Source organism: Mastigoproctus giganteus, chromosome 13 (assembly GCF_048544385.1).
Source record: "Mastigoproctus giganteus isolate SK-2022 chromosome 13, ASM4854438v1, whole genome shotgun sequence".
NCBI lineage: Eukaryota > Metazoa > Arthropoda > Arachnida > Uropygi > Thelyphonidae > Mastigoproctus > Mastigoproctus giganteus.
In genome coordinates, this window is record NC_143587.1 from 58,376,772 (window position 1) to 58,399,398 (window position 22,627).

The 22,627-nt window shown below is 36.2% G+C and overlaps 1 protein-coding gene across 2 annotated transcripts in view; it reads right to left on the reverse strand.

The window, feature by feature from the left end:
* LOC150076084 (tumor protein p63-regulated gene 1-like protein) overlaps positions 1-22,627 on the reverse strand; it is a 134,188-nt gene that overhangs the window by 67,917 nt on the left and 43,644 nt on the right. For both annotated transcript variants that reach the window (XM_090387495.1, XM_090387494.1), the window contains exon 4: positions 12,605-12,781. In XM_090387495.1, the coding sequence (XP_090243621.1) occupies positions 12,605-12,781 (177 nt within the window). The remainder of the gene's footprint in view (positions 1-12,604; positions 12,782-22,627) is intronic.

Genomic DNA, 22,627 nt, shown 5'->3' on the forward strand with positions numbered 1-22,627 from the left:
AACTGAGTTTATCAAGTGTACACACAGACATACTTTACTAGATACAGCTACCCTTTAGGAGTTGAAAGCATTACACAGGGATGCTGGTCTATGTTAACACAATTGCTTTCCACAGTGGCTGTGAATTGGATGATTGCAGAACTCTGCAAAGCGCTTGTTCCACCTCACCCCACAGCTACTCAAATGAATTGAGATCTGGTGACTGGGGAGGCCACCACAGTAGTCTGAATCCACTCATGTTCTTAGAACCAGTTGTGTACAATTCTAGCCTTGTGATGTGGCACGTTATGCTACTGGAAGAACCCATTCAGAGACGATGAATACAATGTACCTGTGAAGGGATGTACCTGGTCAGAAAACTATTTCTGGAAAACCTGTGGCATTCAAATGTTCCACTATCAAGGGGCTAAAGGTGCACCACAAAAACACTCCCCACACCATTACATCCCTATCACCACATCAGCCTGCATTGTTGACACCTGGCAGGGCGCATAGACTCATGCTATTTTATGTCAATTCTGGGTCCTCCCATTAGCATGACAAATCTCAGCAGGAACTGGGATTTGTCAGATCAGCCAACATTTTTACAATCTTTCAATACTCAATATTGGTGTTTCTGAGCCCACTGTAATCATACCTTCTTTTTTTGTTGACAAGAGTGGAACTCAGTTTGGTCATCAGCTGCAATGTTCCATTTGTGACAAGGTACAATGATTTATTCATTCTGAAATGCCCCTTTGGTTATCACTGTTGCACTGGGTTGCTATATGACTGATTGTAACCTTTCTGTTACCCTGCACTAGTTTATAAGCCTCCATTGGCCTCTTGCATTAAACAAGTTGTTTCTGACCATAGTATCACCGTTCAGTGGATGTTATTTGGTTACTGGATCAACTTGAATACACCAGAGACACAGCCATACTTGAAATTCTAACAGGATTGCAGTTTTCTCAAACTGACGTGTCTAGTGCAGACTGCCAAGCCACACTAAAAGTCAATGAAATCTTTTGTCCTGCCTAGTCTCACACTGAAGTGTACACATACTGCATCCCCATGTAACACCCCACCTGCTTTATATCACACAATAAGAAGACAAGATGCTGTTACTGAAGGGACACTCCATTTCATAAAAATGGTAGGTTTACCTAATGAAGTGTCAATCTATATAAAAATAATATCAGGATATATTTAAATAAACAAAAGGATTATAGAATTTGATGCAAAGGAAACTCAGAAAGGGGTTGCTTAATTAGTTTGGTTAATTTTCTTAGACAGAACAGGATCTAGCTATGCTTTATCAAGGTCATAAGAATGATATAAGTAGCAACATCAAATTTCTAAAGTCCATTCAAGTGATTTGAAGATGTGCTTATTATGAGTATTAAAAAGCGAAATCCTGATATATTAATTCCAAATGTTAATTGGGTTAATAATCCCGCAACAGGAGTTTTATGAACTTTACTTTGTAAACATAAAAAATGGCAATTATAGACAACCTTAATAAATTTTTGTGTCCTAATTAATCCAAGCTTAAAATAAGATTCCTATTAAACACTGCAGCAGATCTTAGATTAGGGGAGAGAGAGAGAGAGAAACGGATGTGGCAATAAAAAATAAACAAATAAAAGTAAGAAGACAGCTTTATAACTTTATAAACCATAAATCAAAATAAAATCAGATCCTGTTTAAGAATCCAAAAGACTTTCAAAAAAAATGTTAGCAATGTAATTAATCTTAAAAATTTGTGAGATCCAACTTGCTTTAGTAGTATTGACATGAGAGAGAGGGGGGGGGGGTTGCCAACACTAAATACTAAGAATTTCAATTTCTGCAAATTTATAGAAAAGCCAAAATATTTAAAACATGAAATCATATCATACAAATTCTACAATATATTATTCTGTTGTACTAGTGATAGAGGTGCCTCCGTAGCCAGGTGGGAAGGAGCAGCAGTGCGTAGTACATGCTTCTTAATTAGACCGGGGTTCGAGCCCATCACCACCAAATACAGAGGATGCGGAAAGGTCAAGGAATGACCACCACATATCCCGGAGCAATATGGCCTTAGTTGCTAATGCTCCTAAAAACCAAATAACAAACAAACAAACAAACAAACTAGTGATAGAAAATGATCAAATAAATAGGCTATACCAAATAATCTAAAAACAGAAAAAGCTTGCAAAAACTTGCAATTAAAAATGGCCAAAATTATAGTAGTTAAGGAATATTGTATTGAATTCCTGAGCAAATGCTGGTGATAACCGACTTTCCTTCTAAACTGATATACCAGGTGTTTCAAAAATGGTCAATAATTTAAAGGTGACAAGTACAAACTAAAATAAGCAAAAAAAAAGTCCCAGTGAACATCGGGCCGCAAATGAACCGTTTTTGAGATAATGCACATTTTCTGTTAAGATCCGCCACTGACTATGGGAATACCAGTTTGGCAAAATGCTGTGAATCCTTTGCTAATTGCGGTTTTATTAAACATTAGATAATACATTTTTAATTTTTGGTTTCAACACCACAGGATTTTACAGATGTTACATGTTACAAAAGGTGTTCAAAATGCTGTCCTTGCATCCATATGCTGCTTTGTAGTCTTCTCTGCATTAAGTTGCAAATCCTCTCAGGCATTCCTGGGTCATTTCTGATTTGCTGAAAGGCTCCAACCCGACACTGCAATTCCTCAACTGTGTTAATGTCAAAAGTGTGCACCAAGCTTTTTGCATGACCTCAGATACAAAAATCCATAGGATTTAAGTACTCTTTGTTGATGTAACCTCTTTCCACGTTAACTAGCCTTTGACAAGTACTAGTATGTCTGCTCCATCTCGGAGTATTGAGAGAGGGGAAAGGGAGAGAATGAGCATAACGTAAACAAACAAGTCAGTGTTGGATCCAAACTCTGTACAGTTCACCTTGTCAGTGGTGGATCCCAACTAGAAATGTGCAATACCTCGAAAACGATTCACTTAAGAACCCACGTTTACTAGGTTTTTTTGCATATTGTAATCCTGTATAGTTCACCTTTAAATTATTGACCATCACTTCTGAACCACCCTATATATAAGGTTTGGCTAAGTAGATAAATGAATAAGAAATGATAGATAAAATCTTAAAAAAAAAAAAAAAAAAAAAGAAAAAAAAAAGTATTATTTATGGAAATGGAGGTGACTCAGAAATCTAAAACGATTACTTCCAAAGTCACTTTTGAATGTCTGTGCCTATTGAATCAGGTGTGTGTGTGTGTGTGTGTGTTGATCTATCATAGTATATGCTGATCCCTATAGTAGGACATAATACACTAATCAATATAGCTGAAAAAAAAAAAAAAAAAAAAACTGTTTAGAAAGAATATGTAACAATTGTTTTCAAGAATTTTCAGCAAAGAAAATGAGATAGAAATAGGATAGATAATCAGAGGGTGAATGAATGATTGGACTACTATGGAAAAGTGGAATACAATGTACTGAGACCAAGATTAAGGAAAACTAGATTCCACTACACATCAGTTAAGAGGTGAAGTATCAATAATGAAAATAACCAGCAGTTTGAAGATGATAATTTATTGCCTGACCATGTCGTTAATAATGTTTATGGAAGGAAGTTTATCATTATGGAGATTTTCCAGAAAATATTACCTGGGGAAATATTATGATCAAACTGAGTAATAAAAGAAGTCCACTGTTCTAAAGAAATAACTATAAAGGAATTAATGTTATCCATGCCTTTACCATTTCAAACTCTCTGTTTCTTATGAAGCCTAATTGTTCTTTTTTGGATTGAATAAAAAGTTTCTTTGTAAGTAGCTGGCTCTATTTTCACAACTTTTATAGTTGTTCCATATTTTGAAGTAATTTTTTTTTTTTAATGTGAAGAGTGGAGTAAGTAGTCACCAATATTTGAAAATTATTGGAAATATCTCGTCTTCTTCCAGTCACATAGCTCCCTGAGGAGCTGTTGTGGCCACCAACAAATTCCTCCAACTGCATCAATCGTGTGCTATAACAAGCAGCATTGCAAAGTGTTATGCCCAGAAGTTCACTGATCCCATCCTTCCACCTAGTTGCAGGTCTTCGTCTGCACCTCTTCCCCTCGGTTTTTCCTTCCATTATATTCTTCAATAGAAAGTTTTCCCTTCTTACTATATGATCAAAAAACTTGGTTTCTTTTGTTGATGCTATGAAGAAGAATTTTAAGCCTGCCAATTTTATTTAATACCCACTCATTTGTTCTTCGATCCAAGTAAGAAATACACAGTATTCTCCGGTAACACCACATTTCAAATGCCTCAATTTTCTTCCTGTCAACTCTTTTCAGATTCCATCTTTCACATCAATAAGTGGCAATTGGAAAAATTAACGAATCAATGATTTTCAGTTTCGTCTTTAGGAGCAGATCATGATCTTTCCATAATTTTATCAGATCAGTGACCAACGTTTTGGCAACTGCCTCTTTACATCGTTTCAGCAGTCACTATTTTTATTTATTCTTAACCTTAAATAATCAAATTCTTCGATATCTTGCCCATTAACCTTCACTTTACTAGAACCGAGATTATCACCAATCACCATAATTTTAGTTTTACACACATTCAGAAACAATCCTTTTTTCTTACTTGCTTCACATACTCTCCTCAGAGTTTCTTTAAGAACTTAGAATTACAAATTAAATTGTAATTCTAAGTTCCTTAGAATTACAAATTAGCACAGTATCATCTGCATAACAAAGGTTGTTTATCTTCAGTCCTCCAATTTTGATGCCAGTCTCTAAATCTTCCAAAGCTTCACGCATGATCACATCTGGTGAGTATGGGCTTGGCACACCCAGGGTCCTGAGCTGGATATCATCATTCTTTCTTGGTGATTTGCCTCTCTCTCTCTCTCTCTCTCTCTCTCTCTCTCTCTCTCTCTCTCTCTCTCGATAATTCAGAATTTTTTTTTTGCCTGGTGCAGCATAAGCCTCAGGCTTCCTTGCACCACATGGCTGATGATAATAATAATAACGATATCTTCGGCATAAAGATTAAAAGGATGAGTTGACAAAATACAGCCTTGCCTGACACCGTTACCTATTGTGAAAAGTACGTGTTTCCCATGTTTGTTCTCACAGTTCCTTCCTATTCCTGGTACAGTAGCTTAATCAGCTGAATTATGTGGATTGGGAAACCCATAATAGTCATCGTTTCCCACAGTTTCTCATGTTGAACACAATCAAATGCTTCTGCATAATCTATAAAACACAAATCGACTGAAATTGAATTCTTTGCATTTTTTAATGATCAGTCGTAGACTTAAGATCTGATCTCTGGTTCCTCTACCCCTTCTGAAACTTGCTTGCTCTTCTGGCATTTCTTCTTCAAGTTTTATTGAGATTCTGTTTAATATGATTTTAAGAAGAATCTTTGTAGTGTGAGAAATTAGGGTAATAGTCCTGTAATTTGAGCAAATTTTCAGATCTACTTTTTTTGGTAAGGGGATGAAAATTGATTTCTTCCAATCTGATCGCCACTGTTACGTTTCCCAAATTTTACAATCATTTTATGAAAAAACTCAGGGCCCTTCACACCTGTAGCTCTAATCAATTCTGCTGGGATTTCATCAATTCCAGGTGACTTGCCACAGGTTAGTTCTCTGATGGCTTTTTCAACTTCTTCCTTCAGTGGTACTGGTTCAGGATCACACTCTTCCGAGCTGCTCACAGTATTCTTTCCACCTTCCTTTGGTTGTGTTCTCCTCTGTTAAAATTTCCCCTTTGGAGTCTTTAATTACATTAAGTTTTGGTTGGAACTTTTGTCTTAAGGACTTAATTACATCATACATCTTTTTAGTGTTGTTTTGTTTGTTGTGGTATTCGATTTCTTTACACTTTCGATTGATATAATCCGGTTTGTCCTGGCTTAAACAGCGCTTGATGACTTTGCTTAGTTCCTGATACTCTTTGTTTCCTTGTACACCCTGGGCTTTTGCAGTTCTTCTCTGTTCTATAAGTTTAAAAGTGGCTTCTGTAATCCAAGGCTTCCTGATCTTTGACCTTTCTCTAATGTGTCTATTTGCTGAATCCTTAATAATGCTTTTTTTGTATTTTCCCATATGTCCTCAGGCAGCATACTGTCATCTAGTTCTAATAGAGCTTGAAAACGATTGCCTGTTTCAAGTATATAATCATTTGGAATATTTTCTACATACAATCGTCTAGGAGAAAACCTTATTCATGATCTTTTTCAGCTTCAGCTTGAGAACGATGTGGAGTAGCTGATAATCACTGCCACAATCTGCTCCAGGAAGTGTTTTTGCTGTGATTACACTGAAAAAATTGATTATATTCTTATGCAGCAAATTACACCTTTGCTGCATAAGAATATAATCAATCTGATTCCTTGTTTTATGATCAGATTTCCATGTGTAGAGCCTTCTCAGGTGCTGCTGAAAGCACGTGTTACATATGACAACACAGTTCAGATGACAAAATTCAATTAAACCTTCACTCCGCTCATTTCTAGTGCCAAGACTAAACTACCACATTCCGGACTAGAAGAAACTGCCTTGCCTACTTTCGCATTAAAATTACCCATGAGTATCAAAAACATCCTTTTTTGGCACCAGATCAAGAGATGACTGGAGATTTACATAATAAACGTCCATACCTTCGTCTGTGGGTGTTGATGTCGGTGCATATGCAACTAAAACTGTGAGATTTACTGGCTGGCTCTGAAGTCTAACCATCATCATTCTACTATTAATAGGATTGTATCCAAGAAGAGACCTTGAACATTCCTAATTCAAAAGGACAGCGACACCATGTTCTTTTACTTGGTCACTTCCAGAAAAAACAACCAAAACCCATTTCCAGTTTTGAAATGACCTTGTCCTGTCCACATGACTTCGGTTGCTCTTAAAATGTCAATTTTATACCTACTCATTTCATTGTTGACCATATCCATCTTGCCTTCTTTTCAACTTTTTACATTCCATATTCCCATGTTTACCCTCTCCTTTCTTAAATTTAATTTTGCAGGGCACACAGTGGCATCCAGGATCTGGTTAACAGAAGTTTTTGGAGTTGTTTTTGTTGTGGTCTCTGTAGCATCAGATAATGTGGTGGAATGCCATTGCCTACCACATGGCTGATTTTGAAAGGGGCTGGCTTTAATCATAGGAAGAGTCATCATTGGAAACATAGCACTCTATATTTAGAAAATACAAGAAATATAGGATATGTTTCAAAAGATTTTAACTTGCTTGTATAGACAAACTGTATAGTTAACAAGCTAACGAATTTGAACTACAAGTTAAATTATCAAATACTGATGTAAAGGACTTGAGAAACACAATGCAATTTGAAGACGGATGCTGAGGTTCAAACCGAGATGTATAACATATATTGGAAGGACAGACTAAATAAAATGGGAAATAAGTATTTAGGATTAAGAAGAATTTATCCAACAGTTAAGAACTACTCTGAATTAGTCTACTGATTAGCATTAGAAAATCTATTCAAAATCTCTAATTAGCATCAGAGATGAAAATAAAAAAGGAGAGGTATGTTACAGCCCAGAAACCAGAGAAGAGTGTGGGAGCTGTCTCGACAATCAATTTCACAATATCCCATCTCATATCAGGTCTTGCTTTTCTCACCTGACTGTAGTATTTTTAGATATCTGCTTCTGGTTCTCACATCGTGCTATAATCTGCAACTATCCCGTTCTCCCTTCAGCTGTATAAGATCTACCAAACCTCATCATCAATTTTGGCAGATGCCTTATTCATGGGAGACTTTAACTTGCCCAAGATTGAATGGAGCTCACAGTTTGGTTCCTTTATTAGGAGCTACAGTCATCAGCTGGATTAATGCTTCTACAAAAACAGTTGGAAAACCTACAAAGGAAGGTAATATTCTCAACTTAGCCCTACAGACTCACCCAACATTAGAAATCTTCAAGTGAAAGGGACACTGGAAAGTAGCAATCAGGTGTGAATGGAAGTACTTCAGGAATTTACTGTTGAGGGGGAAGAGCAAGGATTTCATCTTTCTCGGGGAGGGGATTATAATAATCTTATGAGTTGTTTAGGTTCCATTCAGTAGTCAAAATAAAAAGGTCTGAGTATGGATAAATGGGAAATATTTAAAGCTGTAATGACTGGGTATGCTAACCTATTTGTACAACTCAAATGATACAGTTCAAAGTAATGGGACTAAACAGCTGATCAATTGTAAGCCTAGCTGGTAGAGAAAAAGCTGCCATTTATTGACTTTTTTTTTTTTTTTTTTTTTTGCATTCACATACAAAAAGGATTTCTTGTCTCTGTTCTTAGCTGTTTTTCATAGAAATTTCTCAGCTTTTGCTTTTCTTACCAAATCTGTAGTCTTGTTACACTTCTACTTCTGGTTTTCACATAACAGTGACATTAAAATCTCTAACTTATTTCATGCTCCATACTTTAGCTATACAAGAACTGCCAACTCTCCTGATGTCGTCCTTTTGTAATACTTTATTATTAAAACAAATGTGTTTTTGGCTTCCGAGATAATTCCCTCAAAAACGTAAGAAAATGGAATTTTTCTACATCTGTCAAAAAAAAAAAACTCAATCACTCACACTTATCCTATCACTAAAAAGTGACTATCCAATTCTGCTTTGAATGTGTCCAAACTCTCCATCTTGACCACCATGGCAAGCAATTTATTCCAATGACTACAATATGGGGCCCAAAAGTAAACTCCATAAGCCTTCTGTTACTCCCTAAGATTTTATATCTGTGAATTCTAGTTCAGTTTCTCCTACCAGTGAAAATATACCTCTCTCATTCATTTTACTGATCCCTTTCAGGATTTTATATACCTCAATTGGATCCCTCCCTCTCACTCCAGAATGTCTGGTTGCCAAGCTTTGTAGTCCACAACTTTCTAAGCCATTCTTTATATATGCATCAATTTGAACTTACCAGTAATCTGGCCACCCTTCTCTGAACCTTTCTAGACACTGTCTTTCTTCAGGTGTGTGGCCTGCACACACCCGAACATAATATTAAAAATTCAGTCTTACCATCACCTTATCTAAAGGGACAATGAATCCTTTTCCATATTTATGAAGCATCTATATATCATAGACAGGACAACATGTGCCTTCCCAGTCACATGTTTATAGTGCATGGTAAATTTCATATCTAACTGTACCATATCTCTAAAGTACTTTTCATCTTGGACCATTTTTAACTTATCTCCATCAGCTTAATTACTGGATTTTTGTTTCATAGATGCAAAACCTTACATTTAGAAGCATTAAACTTCTGTTGCCATTTTTCAGCTTGCATGTGCAACTAGCCCAAGCCATTTTGATGCAGTGGCCTGGTTTCGGTCTTAACCACCCTTCCTACCTTTAAATCATGAACAAACCTTTGACAACTGCTCCCTCATCAATGTCATTATGGAAAATTAGAAACAGAAGTAGCCTCAACATGATCCCTGAGGGACTCCACTTGCTACACTGGTCAACCTTGATGAATGTCCATTTATGACTACTTTTTGTCTCCTATCTTACCCAGACCCTATTCCAATGAAGAATCTTGCCAGTAATTCTAATGCTTCAGTTTATATAATAGTCTTTTTTCGGGGGGGGAGGGGGAACTGCATGAAAAGGTTTACCAAAATCAGGATACATAACATCAAAGTTGTTTCTTGCACACAGTTTTATTATTTCATCATATTTAACTAGGTTGATCAGGCAAGACTTCCCCTTCATGAACCCATGCTGTGATCTATTAAGGATACTATTTCTGTATCATGCCCTTAAGCACAGATGACAAGATCTTTCCCACCACTGAAGTCAAACTCACTGGCCTATAGTTGTCCCACTATCTGTGAATCTAATCTCAACCCACATGACATTTTTCTGTTAACATTACACAGAATATTTCTATGCTAATTTATGTAGACATTAATCACAGTTTGAGTGTATGAGGAAGAGGTAAAGCTTTATGGGTAGACAGTGCACATCAAGTTATACCAAAATAAGTAGCATGTGAGTATATCAAGGACACTACTGACACTATGCTGCTGCAACAGGATCTGGAAAGGTTGAGCAGATGGGCTGAGAGGTGGCAAATGAAGTTTAACATTGACAAATGTAAAGTACTACACATGGGAAACAGCAACCCCAGAGCAACGTATCAACTCTGTGGTACCACACTGACAGTGGTAGAGAATGAAAGGGACCTGGGGGTGGTTGTACAGGCAGATATGAAGTTCTCTGAGCAGTGCAGACAGGCTGCAAGAGTAGCTCATGGTGTATTGTCAATGATATATAGGAATTTTTCTAGCAGGGATAAGGAGGTGATTATTCCCTTGTATAAGACAATGGTCAGGCTACACCTAGAGTACTGTATACAGGTCTGGAGGCCTCATTTCAAGAAGGATGTAGAGCTGCTGGAATGAGTACAGAGAAGGGCAACAAGATTAGTGAAGGGAACAAAGGGGTACTCTTACGAAGAAAGGCTTAAGTTTTGCAAATTACAGTGTCTGGAGACTAGGCACCAGCGAGGTGATCTGATAGAGGTGTATAAAGCCTTCAATGGTTTGAGCATGCTCAATGCTGATGGGATTCTTCCTCTCGCTCAGAATAATCACCTGAGAGGGCATAAATTCAAACTGAGGAAAGACAGATGTAGGATAGACGTGCGAAAATTTGCCTTTAGCCAGCGGGTGGTTGGTTGGTGGAACAGACTTCCATCCTTTGTCGTGGAAGTTGATAGCCTAAATAAGTTTAAGGCTCAGCTGGACAGGTATTTTGAACGAACAGAGGGGCGAAGTGGAAGTGGGGTTTTTTTTTTTTTTTTTTTGGCTGATGCTGCATAAGCTTGCTTTCTTGCATCAAATGCCTCTACTAATGCTAATGCTATCAAACTAAATCTTCATCAAATTAATGAGATCATCTCATTAAATTCAGAAATAATTCCGTTGAAACTGAAGTCCTAATGTCTCGACAATCCATAAAGGATTTCTGTGGTGGCAAGATCACGGGGTTTAGGGGTTAAGGACACAAAACAGGAATAGCAATAAGAATAGAACCCTAAAGGGATCACAGCATGAATTTGTAAAGAAATCTTGTCTGGCCAATGGTAAGATGACACCTGGAATATATTTTGATGCAGAAGCCACATCTAAAAAAAAAAGAGATGTAACGTCTAGATAATAGAGAAGAGTAGCCAGATTAATGAAGAGCATTAGGAAAACTGATTGAGGTCTTAAGACCTTAAAATGAATGAGGGAGGTACCATATTTTCCAGACCATAAGACATATCCAAGTTTTCGAAGGTAAATTTTTAGAAAATATATTTTTTGCATATATCTGAAACAAATTTACAGATGCTTATCAACCAAAATGTTAGTATAGAACAAATATTTTACTCATCATAGCACCCACAAAGCACATCAACATGACAATTATGATTTGAACTTTCACTTTCTTCTTGCTGATTCCACATTTCTAGAAGGAAGGAAGGATTTACTGACTTTTTCTTTGGAATGAAGGACGAGTTCTAGTGAGACATGCATAAAACCTTTCTTGGATATGCTGGGCAACAACAATATGCAATCTTATCTTAAAAAAAAAAAAAAAAGAAAAAAGTATATCACTGCATACATTTAGTCACCTTTGAGCTATAAGTTGCAGTGAAATTTTAGGAAATATTTTCCAGAAAGGGGGGGGGGATGTTAGCTTATGGTTCAAAAAAATACATCCTCGCTGGTGAGATAAGAACTAAGTGAGACAAGAACCATGTATGAAGAGTAGATTTCATGATATTTATCTTCAAGCAGTGTAATGCAGATCATTGAAATAAATCACTAAAAGGCATCTAAGTTAGTCAGGTTGGTAAAGTTCGAAGTAGAATTATATTGGATGATGGGAAGGTTTTTTTTTTTTTTTAGCTACATCATTTAGTCATTGTAATGCAACCCACTTGATCAATAACATATACTAAAGTAACCATGACAACAGAGTGCAAGATGCCATCATATATGGAGTAAGTGGCAGAAGACAGTTTCATTGTAGGCAGCAGTGATATTTGAAGAGCAGCAGAGCATTTATAAGTGTAGTGCAGTGCATAACATGACATTGAACATGTTATGCACTGCACTAATATAATCTGCATATCTAAGATTTCCAAGAACATTAGGAAAAACCCTGATATTCTTCACATAATTGCATAAAACACACTAAAAAGAGATTGAATGCATGTCTATATACATTCACTCTTATTGCTATAGACACCTCCAGCACATTCTGTAACAGTTTTAAATTCTGTATGTTTTTAATAAAATTTAGTTGTATTACAAATTGGGGTGCAATTTAATTTTAACACTAGCAATTCTATATAAAAACATATCACCCCCTGCTAAACCGTTATTTTTTATTTTAATCACTTTAAAAACATTTGTAACAGCCTTGTTAAAGAGCTTGTTTATTTAACCCTCAGCACTGAATTTGTATAAAAAAGCACTTGTTTATTCATTATTATTTTTTTTAAGTTCTATTGTAAACTCTAATAAAGCTTACAAACATAACAGTAGGATTACTTTTATATATATTTTATATACTTACGGCATGAGAGAATTTTCAGGATATTTCAGTTCCCCAATGATGATGTTTTCAAACTGCTTTAAAGGTAATCTTCGGTAGTCAAGCAAACGAAGCGTAATGAAATCATATTTCAGAATAATAAGACTCTTATCCGACAAGAAAATTATTCTTTCTTTTTCTGTATCCCAATGATCAATTCTGAAAATAAATTTTAAATATAAGCTTACAGTCCTGAAATATTAAAAATAATGAGTATATTTAAAACACACACATTCCAAGAATTATTTCTTGAGTTTAGATATAGTAGTGTTCCTAAATTTGCTTTCTATGTAACCCTAGTATTTTGCAAAAGAAATTACAATGGTATATAAAGTAAAAACTGTCAAGGGACAATACAACAATGGTGCTAAAAATCTTAGCACATAAAAGGTGCACTGCAAAATAAACTTATAAATAAATCAGTATTATTTGCAATTCAAAGAAACAGAATACTGAAATTGATTAACATGGAAAAAAAAAAAATATACACACACACACACACACACACACACACACTAGACTCTCGATTTTCCTGGATAGCTGGTAAAGAAATATTCCCAGATAATCGATTTCCCAGTTAATCCAAAAATACAGTAAGTCCCCGACATACGTAAGAGATATGTTCCAGAACTTCTTATGTAAGTCGAGATTTGCGTAACTTGGGAATGACTAATAAAATATTGCTGCTATATCCCTGATACGCCAAAATTACAAAAAGCACATAATATCCTCAGAAGAATGAAGAAAAATAGTTATATATTTTTAATTAGTTCAATTAAAAACTTTATCTGGGGACAGCGGTGAAGTAGCCCTGAGTGGCACATAAGAAAAGAAAACATAAAAGGAAGAAAAAACGCATGTTATTGTACTGTAAAAATTGATATGTATTTCATAGCCTTGGTTATTATTATAGTTGACCTTTGTTGGTGCCAACCGCTTCTCGATTCTGTCTTTCTCCTTTACTGTGTTCACTGTTGCCACTGACAAATCTGAATTCCGTGTGATACTTGTTAATGTTTGGCAATTTTCATACATCCTTATTTTAATTTTCTGATCCAACTCTATCGCTTTCCTTTTCTTGATAGACTTACTAGTACCACTGTCACTTATTCTTTTAGTCGGCACCACGATAACGGTCTAAACAAAATTTTCTGAAAAGAACTACGCAGGGTTAAGGCGAAAACTCCCTATTATCACTCCATGCAAGCTGATATTTTACTAAAACACATTTCTGGAGGTCACTGCCATAAAACAATAAAAACAATTTGCACTTTCTGGATTATTGGGCTTTTCTGTTAGTGCAATTCATTATAAACGGGTAGTTTTTTTTTTTTTTTTCCTCTTTTGGTAGTTGTTGGCGCATCAGTTTCTGTGGCCATAATGCACCTCCCAAGGTTTTTGCAGTACTTTGATCCAAGCCCGAGGCGGGATTCGAACCCGCGACCTTTGGGTTGCCAGGCGGGCACTTTACCCACCCGGCTAGCCTGGTCGGCATAAACGGGTAGTAAACTCAATCTTATTGCATCTGCGATAATACCGATAGCTGCAATTCTGTGAGTTGTTACATTATGGTGAAACGTGTGTCCCCTTCACTTGAAATCTTCAGTCATATAAAAAAATTATAAAAAACGTAAGTCCGAAGCTACATAAGTCGGGGACTTTCTGTATCGAAAAATTTTCAGCAACCTACGCAAAAAGTATGATGATAGATAAAGAGCTTACCACACACTACTCGTATGTCCAATACGATGCTTCCCTTTACTTTTTACAATGTTGCGTATGGTTTGTGCGGTACAGTGCGGTACCGGACAGTGCGGTACCTCACCTCGGACAGTGCGGTACCGGCACTGTCCGAGGTGAGACATAAAATAAATGTAAAAATATTGTAAATACACAACTAAATAAATTCATTTAACCTGCCACAAAACCACCATAATAGACCTTGGCCTGAAGTTCGGGGACTTCCGCCAAAACACCATCGGAACACAGGAAAACGCTAAAGCGACAAAGCCATAAAAATAGCCATCTATAAAACAAGTTAAGGGTGCGAAACATTCCTTTTTCGACTCGACGACCTCCACCGAAACACATCAAGTAGGATGGGAAACTTTCCTGATTCGACACTACGACCTCCACTTATACACAACAAGTAAGTAAAGTTATTGTAATTTTTTAAAAAACTCACCCGTTGGGCTTTGTGTATTCTATCACAGTTGCTGTAGAAATTATGGGATATTAATTCAGTTCATAATAAATTTATAATAAATAATACCTATTTAACTAATAGCAATGGGAAAGGGACAAAAATGGGAATTTAAAAGAAACTTAGAATTCAGTATCGGACAAAATAGCAAAGCTGTGATAGATACAAACAGAAACGGGTAAGTAAGTAATGCATTACATCGAATGGACCGTCAATCCGCTCAAAGCCCCCGATGAAGTAGGGGATTGACGACCATGTGATGTAATAAAAATATGTATAAAGATGTAATACAATAAATGTATAAAAATGTTTAATATTTTATCATTTTGTCATAAAGTAGTATTGCTACAGTTTTTCATCTATAATTAATATGACAATTTCTTTAGCAATACGTAACAAGTTGAAAAATAATAAATGAATAGGCCCTGGGCATTTAAGATAACCGAGTTTAGGCTAGCTTAAAGACCAGTAATGTATTAACCATAATACCTATGAGTAGAAAACACCCGTAATTAAGAAAATAAACACAATAAACCACAATAGAAAGATAAAATAATTATATATATATATATATATATATATATATATAGTAAAACCTTGTTATTATTCTGTAAATTAAATTTTTTTTTCATTTTTTGTATTAATACATTTTTTACCATTTAAAAATGTGTCTGTATTATTAAATAAAGGGGGGTGCGCCAAGATTAGATTTTTTTTTAAAAGGGGCCGTAGTAACATAAAGTTTGGAAACCATTGCCCTAGGTGTTATTAATGGCTCTTTAGAGATTTAACGGATGCACTGTTTTTAAACTTTTGAATAATTTCAAGTTTTTGTTTAAATGAAAGCATAACTCTTGCGTTTGCCCATCATTTTCACGATTTCTAAACAAAACAAAACAAAAAAAAAAAAAAATTCCGACATCCCTGACATGCATAACAAAACAAAATTTGTCCTTCTGCGGTGCAATGGAACACAACAATTGACATGATACACTAAAACAAACTAATCATTTGGTTTTTTTTTTTTTTTTTTTTTGAGCAGTGGGTGTGAAGACAGTGGGGGGTTGCAAGATAATAGGCACACTAATCTCCTAATGACGACTTATAGTGCCGCTTCTTGTTGCTTATTTACAACTTGAAAAACACTTGTTTATACCTATTCTATTTATTACTTGAATTTTATTTCTGGTTGATTTTTTTTTTTTTTTTAAATTTGGAATCATGCTGTGTGTGTGTGTGTGTGTGTGTGTGTGTGTGTGTGTGTGTGTGTGTGTGTGTGTGTGTGTGTGTGTGTAATTACAACACTATGTAAGATAATGATATTGAATAAGAGTGTTTTTCTTTTGAATAATAAAAAAAGATTTAAATAAGAGTAAGATAAGGATATTGAATAAGAGAGTTTGAATACTTCTATTGAATAAGTACAATATAGGCATTCAAAGTGAGCCATGAGGCCAAAAGAACCGATAAAGGCTAAGATAGCCTGAGTTGGTTTAATGTATTATAGCCTATAAGGGCCTCCGTACCCAAGTAGTCAGGAGAAAGAGTGCAGTAGCACACGCTCTTTGAGTACACCGGGGTTCAAGCCCGTGACTGCTAAATATGGTCGATCTGCCAACCTGCACTGGACCAGCATGGCAGATTACGGTCTATTTCCCTCAGCATGAATTGTTGAGGATGCTTCTATCCTGCAGTGGGTAGATAATGGCTGTAGTTTACCTTTACCTTATTATACCCTATAAATAAACAAATAATTAATAATAAAATAAAAGTAAAATAATGATGATAAGGCAAATTAGTGACAATAGAATACACTGAATGGTATGTTCATGAGGGCTAACATCATTCAATACATCCAATCAATAATTAGCAAAAGCTATCTGTTTTTGTTTGTTATCTGCTAGCTTAGCTAGGTCCAAATGATCACAAACTGCATTAAAATTAGCAGTAAACTATATTCAAATTTAGCAGCAAAGTGGCAGAATAACAGATAGCAGTGAAGCAAATAATATGGAAAGTAATTAATATTAAATTACATGTGGGATGAGAAGTGTTTGAGCTATTTACCAGTGAAAAAGAAGAGGCTTATGCTGAATTAAGGCATAAAGGAAGTAAGGAAATTTTCCTACCTTTCCATTCACACATTTTACTTTTAATTATTTATTTCATAAAATATTAAACTATTAAAATATTAAAATACATATATATATATATATATATATATGTATTTAAATAATGGCTTAAAAGTTTAACATAAAATAAGAATTAAGCTATCATTAGAGGCAGCAAAATGCACCTCCTCCACATGAAGCCCAGATATATCCGATAATTCAAAATAAAACAACATAAAACAAGCCAGTAGTATGGCAAAAAAAATGTAGAGCGAAAAATTAACATAAAATAACGTAAAAATAAACAAACAGGGAGGGGGAAGTAAAGGTAAGATATAAACAGTAACCAATAGTCCCCTATATAATTTAGCACTTTAATTCCAATTAATAAACCGATATAACATTTAAAATAATGCCAATTATAATGATTTAGCAGTAGCCCCCTAGAAGGTACCAGTTCTGAAAAAAGTGAAATATCACCAAAAAGGGGTTAAAAGAACTATTGAAAGAAACACAAAATATCAAAATAATAGACTGACCATTATGCCCCATATCGACAGAGGACCATGAGGCCAATAATGAATAAATAAAATAAATTTTCTGTTTATACTCCGGGACGACCAAACGGTCAGAGGAGTTCACAAGATAGACAGAATTCAAGAAACCGCACCGTATTCAATAGTCACGGTGCTTGAACCCCGGTCACTCAAGGCACGTGTACTTATGCACCCGCGCGCCTGACCACTAGGCTACGGCGGCCTCATGGAATAATGGTCATGGAATCACTGCATTTCAATCGCTATACAAATCGTCACAAAGGCGAAAAGATCGAAGAACCAAACCACCCATTCCTCCTCCGATCGATCCACGAATGCAGAGGATTTGCACGGCGGTGGTCCTTATGCAGCGAGAAATAATTTATAGACAACACTCTAGATCAGAGCCCCATCAGTGACATAATGTAAGCTTGGCCAGCTTATATAAAAGAAAAGAAAGGGAATAGATGGCAGCACAGACACTGCTTATTTAGCATATCAACCCACTACTACCACTGATTTATATTTAAATAATGGCTTAAAAGTTTAACATAAAATAAGAATTAAGCTATCATTAGAGGCAGCAAAATGCGCCTCCTCCACATGAAGCCCAGATATATCCGATAATTCAAAATAAAACAACATAAAACATAAGCCAGTAGTATGGCAAAATAGAATCAATCAAAAACAACCATTGATGTATAAGATGAATATTATAATGTCAGTAAATATAATGTCCATCTCAGACACTGAGTGCAAAAATTGAGTTTTGTGTTATTAGTAATCAAAAAACATCAGGCCATATCCAGTCAACTATACTGGTTATAGAATGATATCATGTTTAAGCATATACTTGTCAATTTTTTTTGGAATTATGAAAAGACTATATACCGATGAGCCAAAATATTATAACCACCTACCTAATATGATGATGGTCCTCCACGTGCAGCCAAAATAGCTCATACCCAGCGAGACATGGACACTATAAGATTACTAAATGTGTCTTGTGGTATCTGGTACCAACACATAACCAACAGATCCTTTAACTCCTGTAAGGTACGTGGTTGAGACGCCGCTGATCGGAGTTGCTGTTCCAACACAAAACCATAGATGCTCGACGGGATTGATGTCTGGGGAATTTGGAGGTCAGGGCAATACCTGGAAATCTTCCTTGTGTTCCGCGAACCGGTCTCAAACAATCCAGGTGGTGTAGCATTGCACATTATCCTGCTGAAAGACAGCAATGCCAGAGGGTAAGACCGTTGCCACGAAAGAGTGGTCAGCAATGATGTTTAGGTAGGTGGTAGACATCAGAGTGCCCAGTACATGGATGACTGGACCCAGGGTATCCCAGCAGAACATTGCCCAAAGCATGACACCGGTGCCACCGGCTTGTTTTCGTCCCACAGTGCATCCAGGTGCCATCACTTCCCCAGGTAAACAACGCACACATACCTGGCCGTCCACATGGTGCAACAGGAAATGTGATTCATCAGACCAGGCGACCTTTTTCCAATCACTCAAGGTCCAGTTTCATGCTCGCATGTCCATTGTAGGTGCTGTTGCCAGTGAACCGTGGTTAGCATGGGCACTCTGAGTGGCCTGTAGCTACACAGCCCCATTTTCAGCAGGGTTGGATGTAGTGTGTGTTGTGATACATTACTCCCATCACCAGCATTCCAATTACTGGAGGGTTGCACCATAGTCGCCTTCTATTGCCATGTACCATCCGAGAGAGCCTACACTCACCACGAGCATCGATGAGCTGTGATCGTCCAACACCTTGCCAGCAGTTCGTAGACCACTTTCGGTAGGTACTAACCACAGTTGTTGTTGTTATTTGTTTTTCATTAGCAACTAAGACCATATTGCTCCGCACTAACCAGGGCTGACCATGCACCCCACCAGCCGTGCCATTTCGGATATGCTGTGATCCAGTCGTCTGGCCATTACAATTTTGCCTCGGTCAAACTCATTTAAGTCCCATCTGAAGAACAAGAGTAACACTGATTAACAGAGCTCAGTATCAGGTGGTTTTTATACCGTGTCCCAACCCGCACCATAGTTCACCTGCAGTTGCTTTGATTTGCATAATGACTCGCCGGTCATAATGTTTTGGCTCATCGGTGTACATCAAGATAGCCTTGCATCAGGAACACCTACTAGCATAATTTGGATATATCATGACATATGATCCACAAGGTGCAGGAAGATATATATGGTAATCTATGGCAACCACCACAAATGGGGGGGAGATATGGTCAAGAATGATGGACCTCTATGAGTTTCTAGTAATCTAGGATTAGTTAGTCTGTCTCTCTCTTCTCAAAGTATTCCCCCAAACAGCACCTACACTTATTTTATTTTTTTTGCTCTACTGCTGCACCAAATTTATTTAAACTTAAAAAACAACTTAACTGTAACTGGTTGGCTGTGAAAAACTGTGTATAAACAATAAACTTTCCATTACACATACAACTGTAAAAAATAGGATATACAAAAAAATTACACAACATAAAATTAGTCCATTTTATTTTATTCACACATACATAAGCATACATTTTTATATAAGAATTGAAATTATCAAAATTGATCAATAAAATTACAAGAAAAATTATAATTTAAGGTGAAATTTGAATTTGTGTGGATGAAATAACTTTCAAACCTAAGTTTTAAACTGCATATATTTTAATTCTGTCCTTTCATTTATAATACAACTTTGCATATTTTTTTTTATACACGTTTCAGTAAAAATTCCAGAACTGTCTGCACCAAAAATGGGATTCTGTATGGTAATTTCATACTCAGCTTTAATATATATATTTTTTTAAAGTTTTTTTTGTAAAATCAGTCCCTTTTTATTAAAAAAATTCATTTATTACACTCCTACAAAAGGTATTGTGTGCTGCACTGCTTTTTTGAAAATCAACAAATGACAACAGTTTTTCTTGTTTGTTTACTGCAAAATCCAATCTCCGTGTGAAGTTGTGTAGAGAATATATTAAATTTTTCAGAAAGTATTGATCCCACAAGGTTATGTAAACAAATGTGCATTATCAGAGATTAAACTGAATATCTAAAATCAAGTATTGATTTTAGATGTTCGGTATTTGTGAAGTATTGATGTTTTACATCAATACTTATATGTTAAGTATTGAAGTATGTTAAGTGCAGGAATTATCAAATAACAGCATCACAGCAAAGTGACGAGAAGAAAAGGGGAGACAAGGTACTATTTTATTTGATTGGATTTTTCTCTGCTGTGGCAGTTATTGAAATATAGTGTTGTTATCAAAAAAGATATCAGTTTTACTTAAAGGCACACAGGATCTCCATCAGCTAAGACTTATTTCCTTATGGGCAGTGAGCTGTCAAACACAGGAATAAGTTGCCTCCCAATGTGGCAGAGGCAGTAAATCTGGCTAAATTCAAAGCAGAATTGAATAGTTACCTCTTGTGGGAATGGGAGTAATATGAATATTCTATTTTATTTTATTTTATATTATTTTAAATTTCATTATTATTTTCTTGGCTGAATCAGAAAATGTCTGCTTCTTTGCATCATTTGCCTACTAATATGAATAATGACTGTGAAACAGGAGTAATGGTGATGGTCCTGTGACCATTTATGAGTTACGGATACAAAAGGTTACACTGTTATGAATGTAAGTAAAAAATATGAGGTCTTAATTCACAGATATAAGGCTAAATAATCAGTAAAAGTTACAGATTAAAATTTAGTGAGAGAGTGTCTGGAATTTTACCCAGCCACAACAGAAGGGAGTTTAAGCATTGTCAACTGATTCCGGCCTGAAAACATTATGCATTAAGAAATTATTTTTTTCAGCAAAGGACAACTGGAAGGTAATGGGATTGGTCATATACACCAAGTAGCTAGTAGTGAATAAGTCTCCTTCCCCTGCCCTTAAAAGTGTGGATTTGTCATGGTATGGACTCAATGAGGTGTGAAAGCATGCCACAGGAATGCTGGTCCATGTTGACTTAAATGCTTCCTATAGCTGTTTCAAATTGGATGGTTGCAGATCCCTACTCCAAGAGCTTGTTCCACTTTATTCCACAAGTGCTCAACTGGACTGAAGTCTGGTGATTTGGGGAGGCCACTGCACCAGGCTGAATTCACTCTCACATTCCTGGAATTAGTTCTATGCAAGAATCCAGTCATTGATGGATACACTGGTTGGAAACAATTTCCAAATGCCACAAGTTATATGGAATGTGTACTGCAAAAACATTCCCCACACCATTACTCTTCCACCAGCCTGCAGTGCTGACACTTGGCAGGATGGATCCATGGACTTGTGTTGTTCATGCCATATGCTGGTACTTCCATTACCATGAAACAGCAAGAACTTGCTGTTTCATGACTTGTCTAGAGCTTCCATTCATCATACCAGGAAACATTTTCCAGTCTAGTGTTGGTGTTCCTAAACCACACGTAACCAAACTGTCTTGTTTTTGCTGACAGGAGTGTAGCCATTTCAGATTTTTCACTGATACCTGATCCCTGACAAGGCATGACAAATTGTGTATTCTAAAATACACATTTAGTTACCACTGTTGTACTGGGTTGCTATTTGACTGACTATAGCCTTTTAATTACTCTAGAGTCTAGAGTAATCAGACTTAGGTCTTATATGACTTGTCTAGAGTCTAGACAAGTCATATAAGCTTCCACTGGCCCCTTGAATAAAAATGTTTCAAACAAGATGATTGATGTCTGGATGTTAGCATTAGCAGGGCACATGATACAAGAAAGCAAACTTATATAGTATCACCAAAAAAAAAAAAATCCCTTATTTCACCCATCCACTCGCTCCAAATGTTTGTCAAGTTCTGCTTTGAATCTATTTAAACTATCCAATTCTACAACAACAGATGGAAGTTTGTTCCACCAATCAACCACCCGCTGGCTAAAGGCAAACTTCCGCACATCTATCCTACATGTCTTTTCTCAATTTGAATTTATGCCCTTTCAAATGATTATTCTGAGCAAGAGGAACAATTCCATCAGTATTGAGCATGCTCAAACCATTCAAGGCTTTAAACACCTCAATCAGATCACCTTGCAGGTGCCTAGTCTCCAGACTGTAATTTGCAAAATTTAAGCCTTTCTTTGTAAGAGCAACCCTTTGTT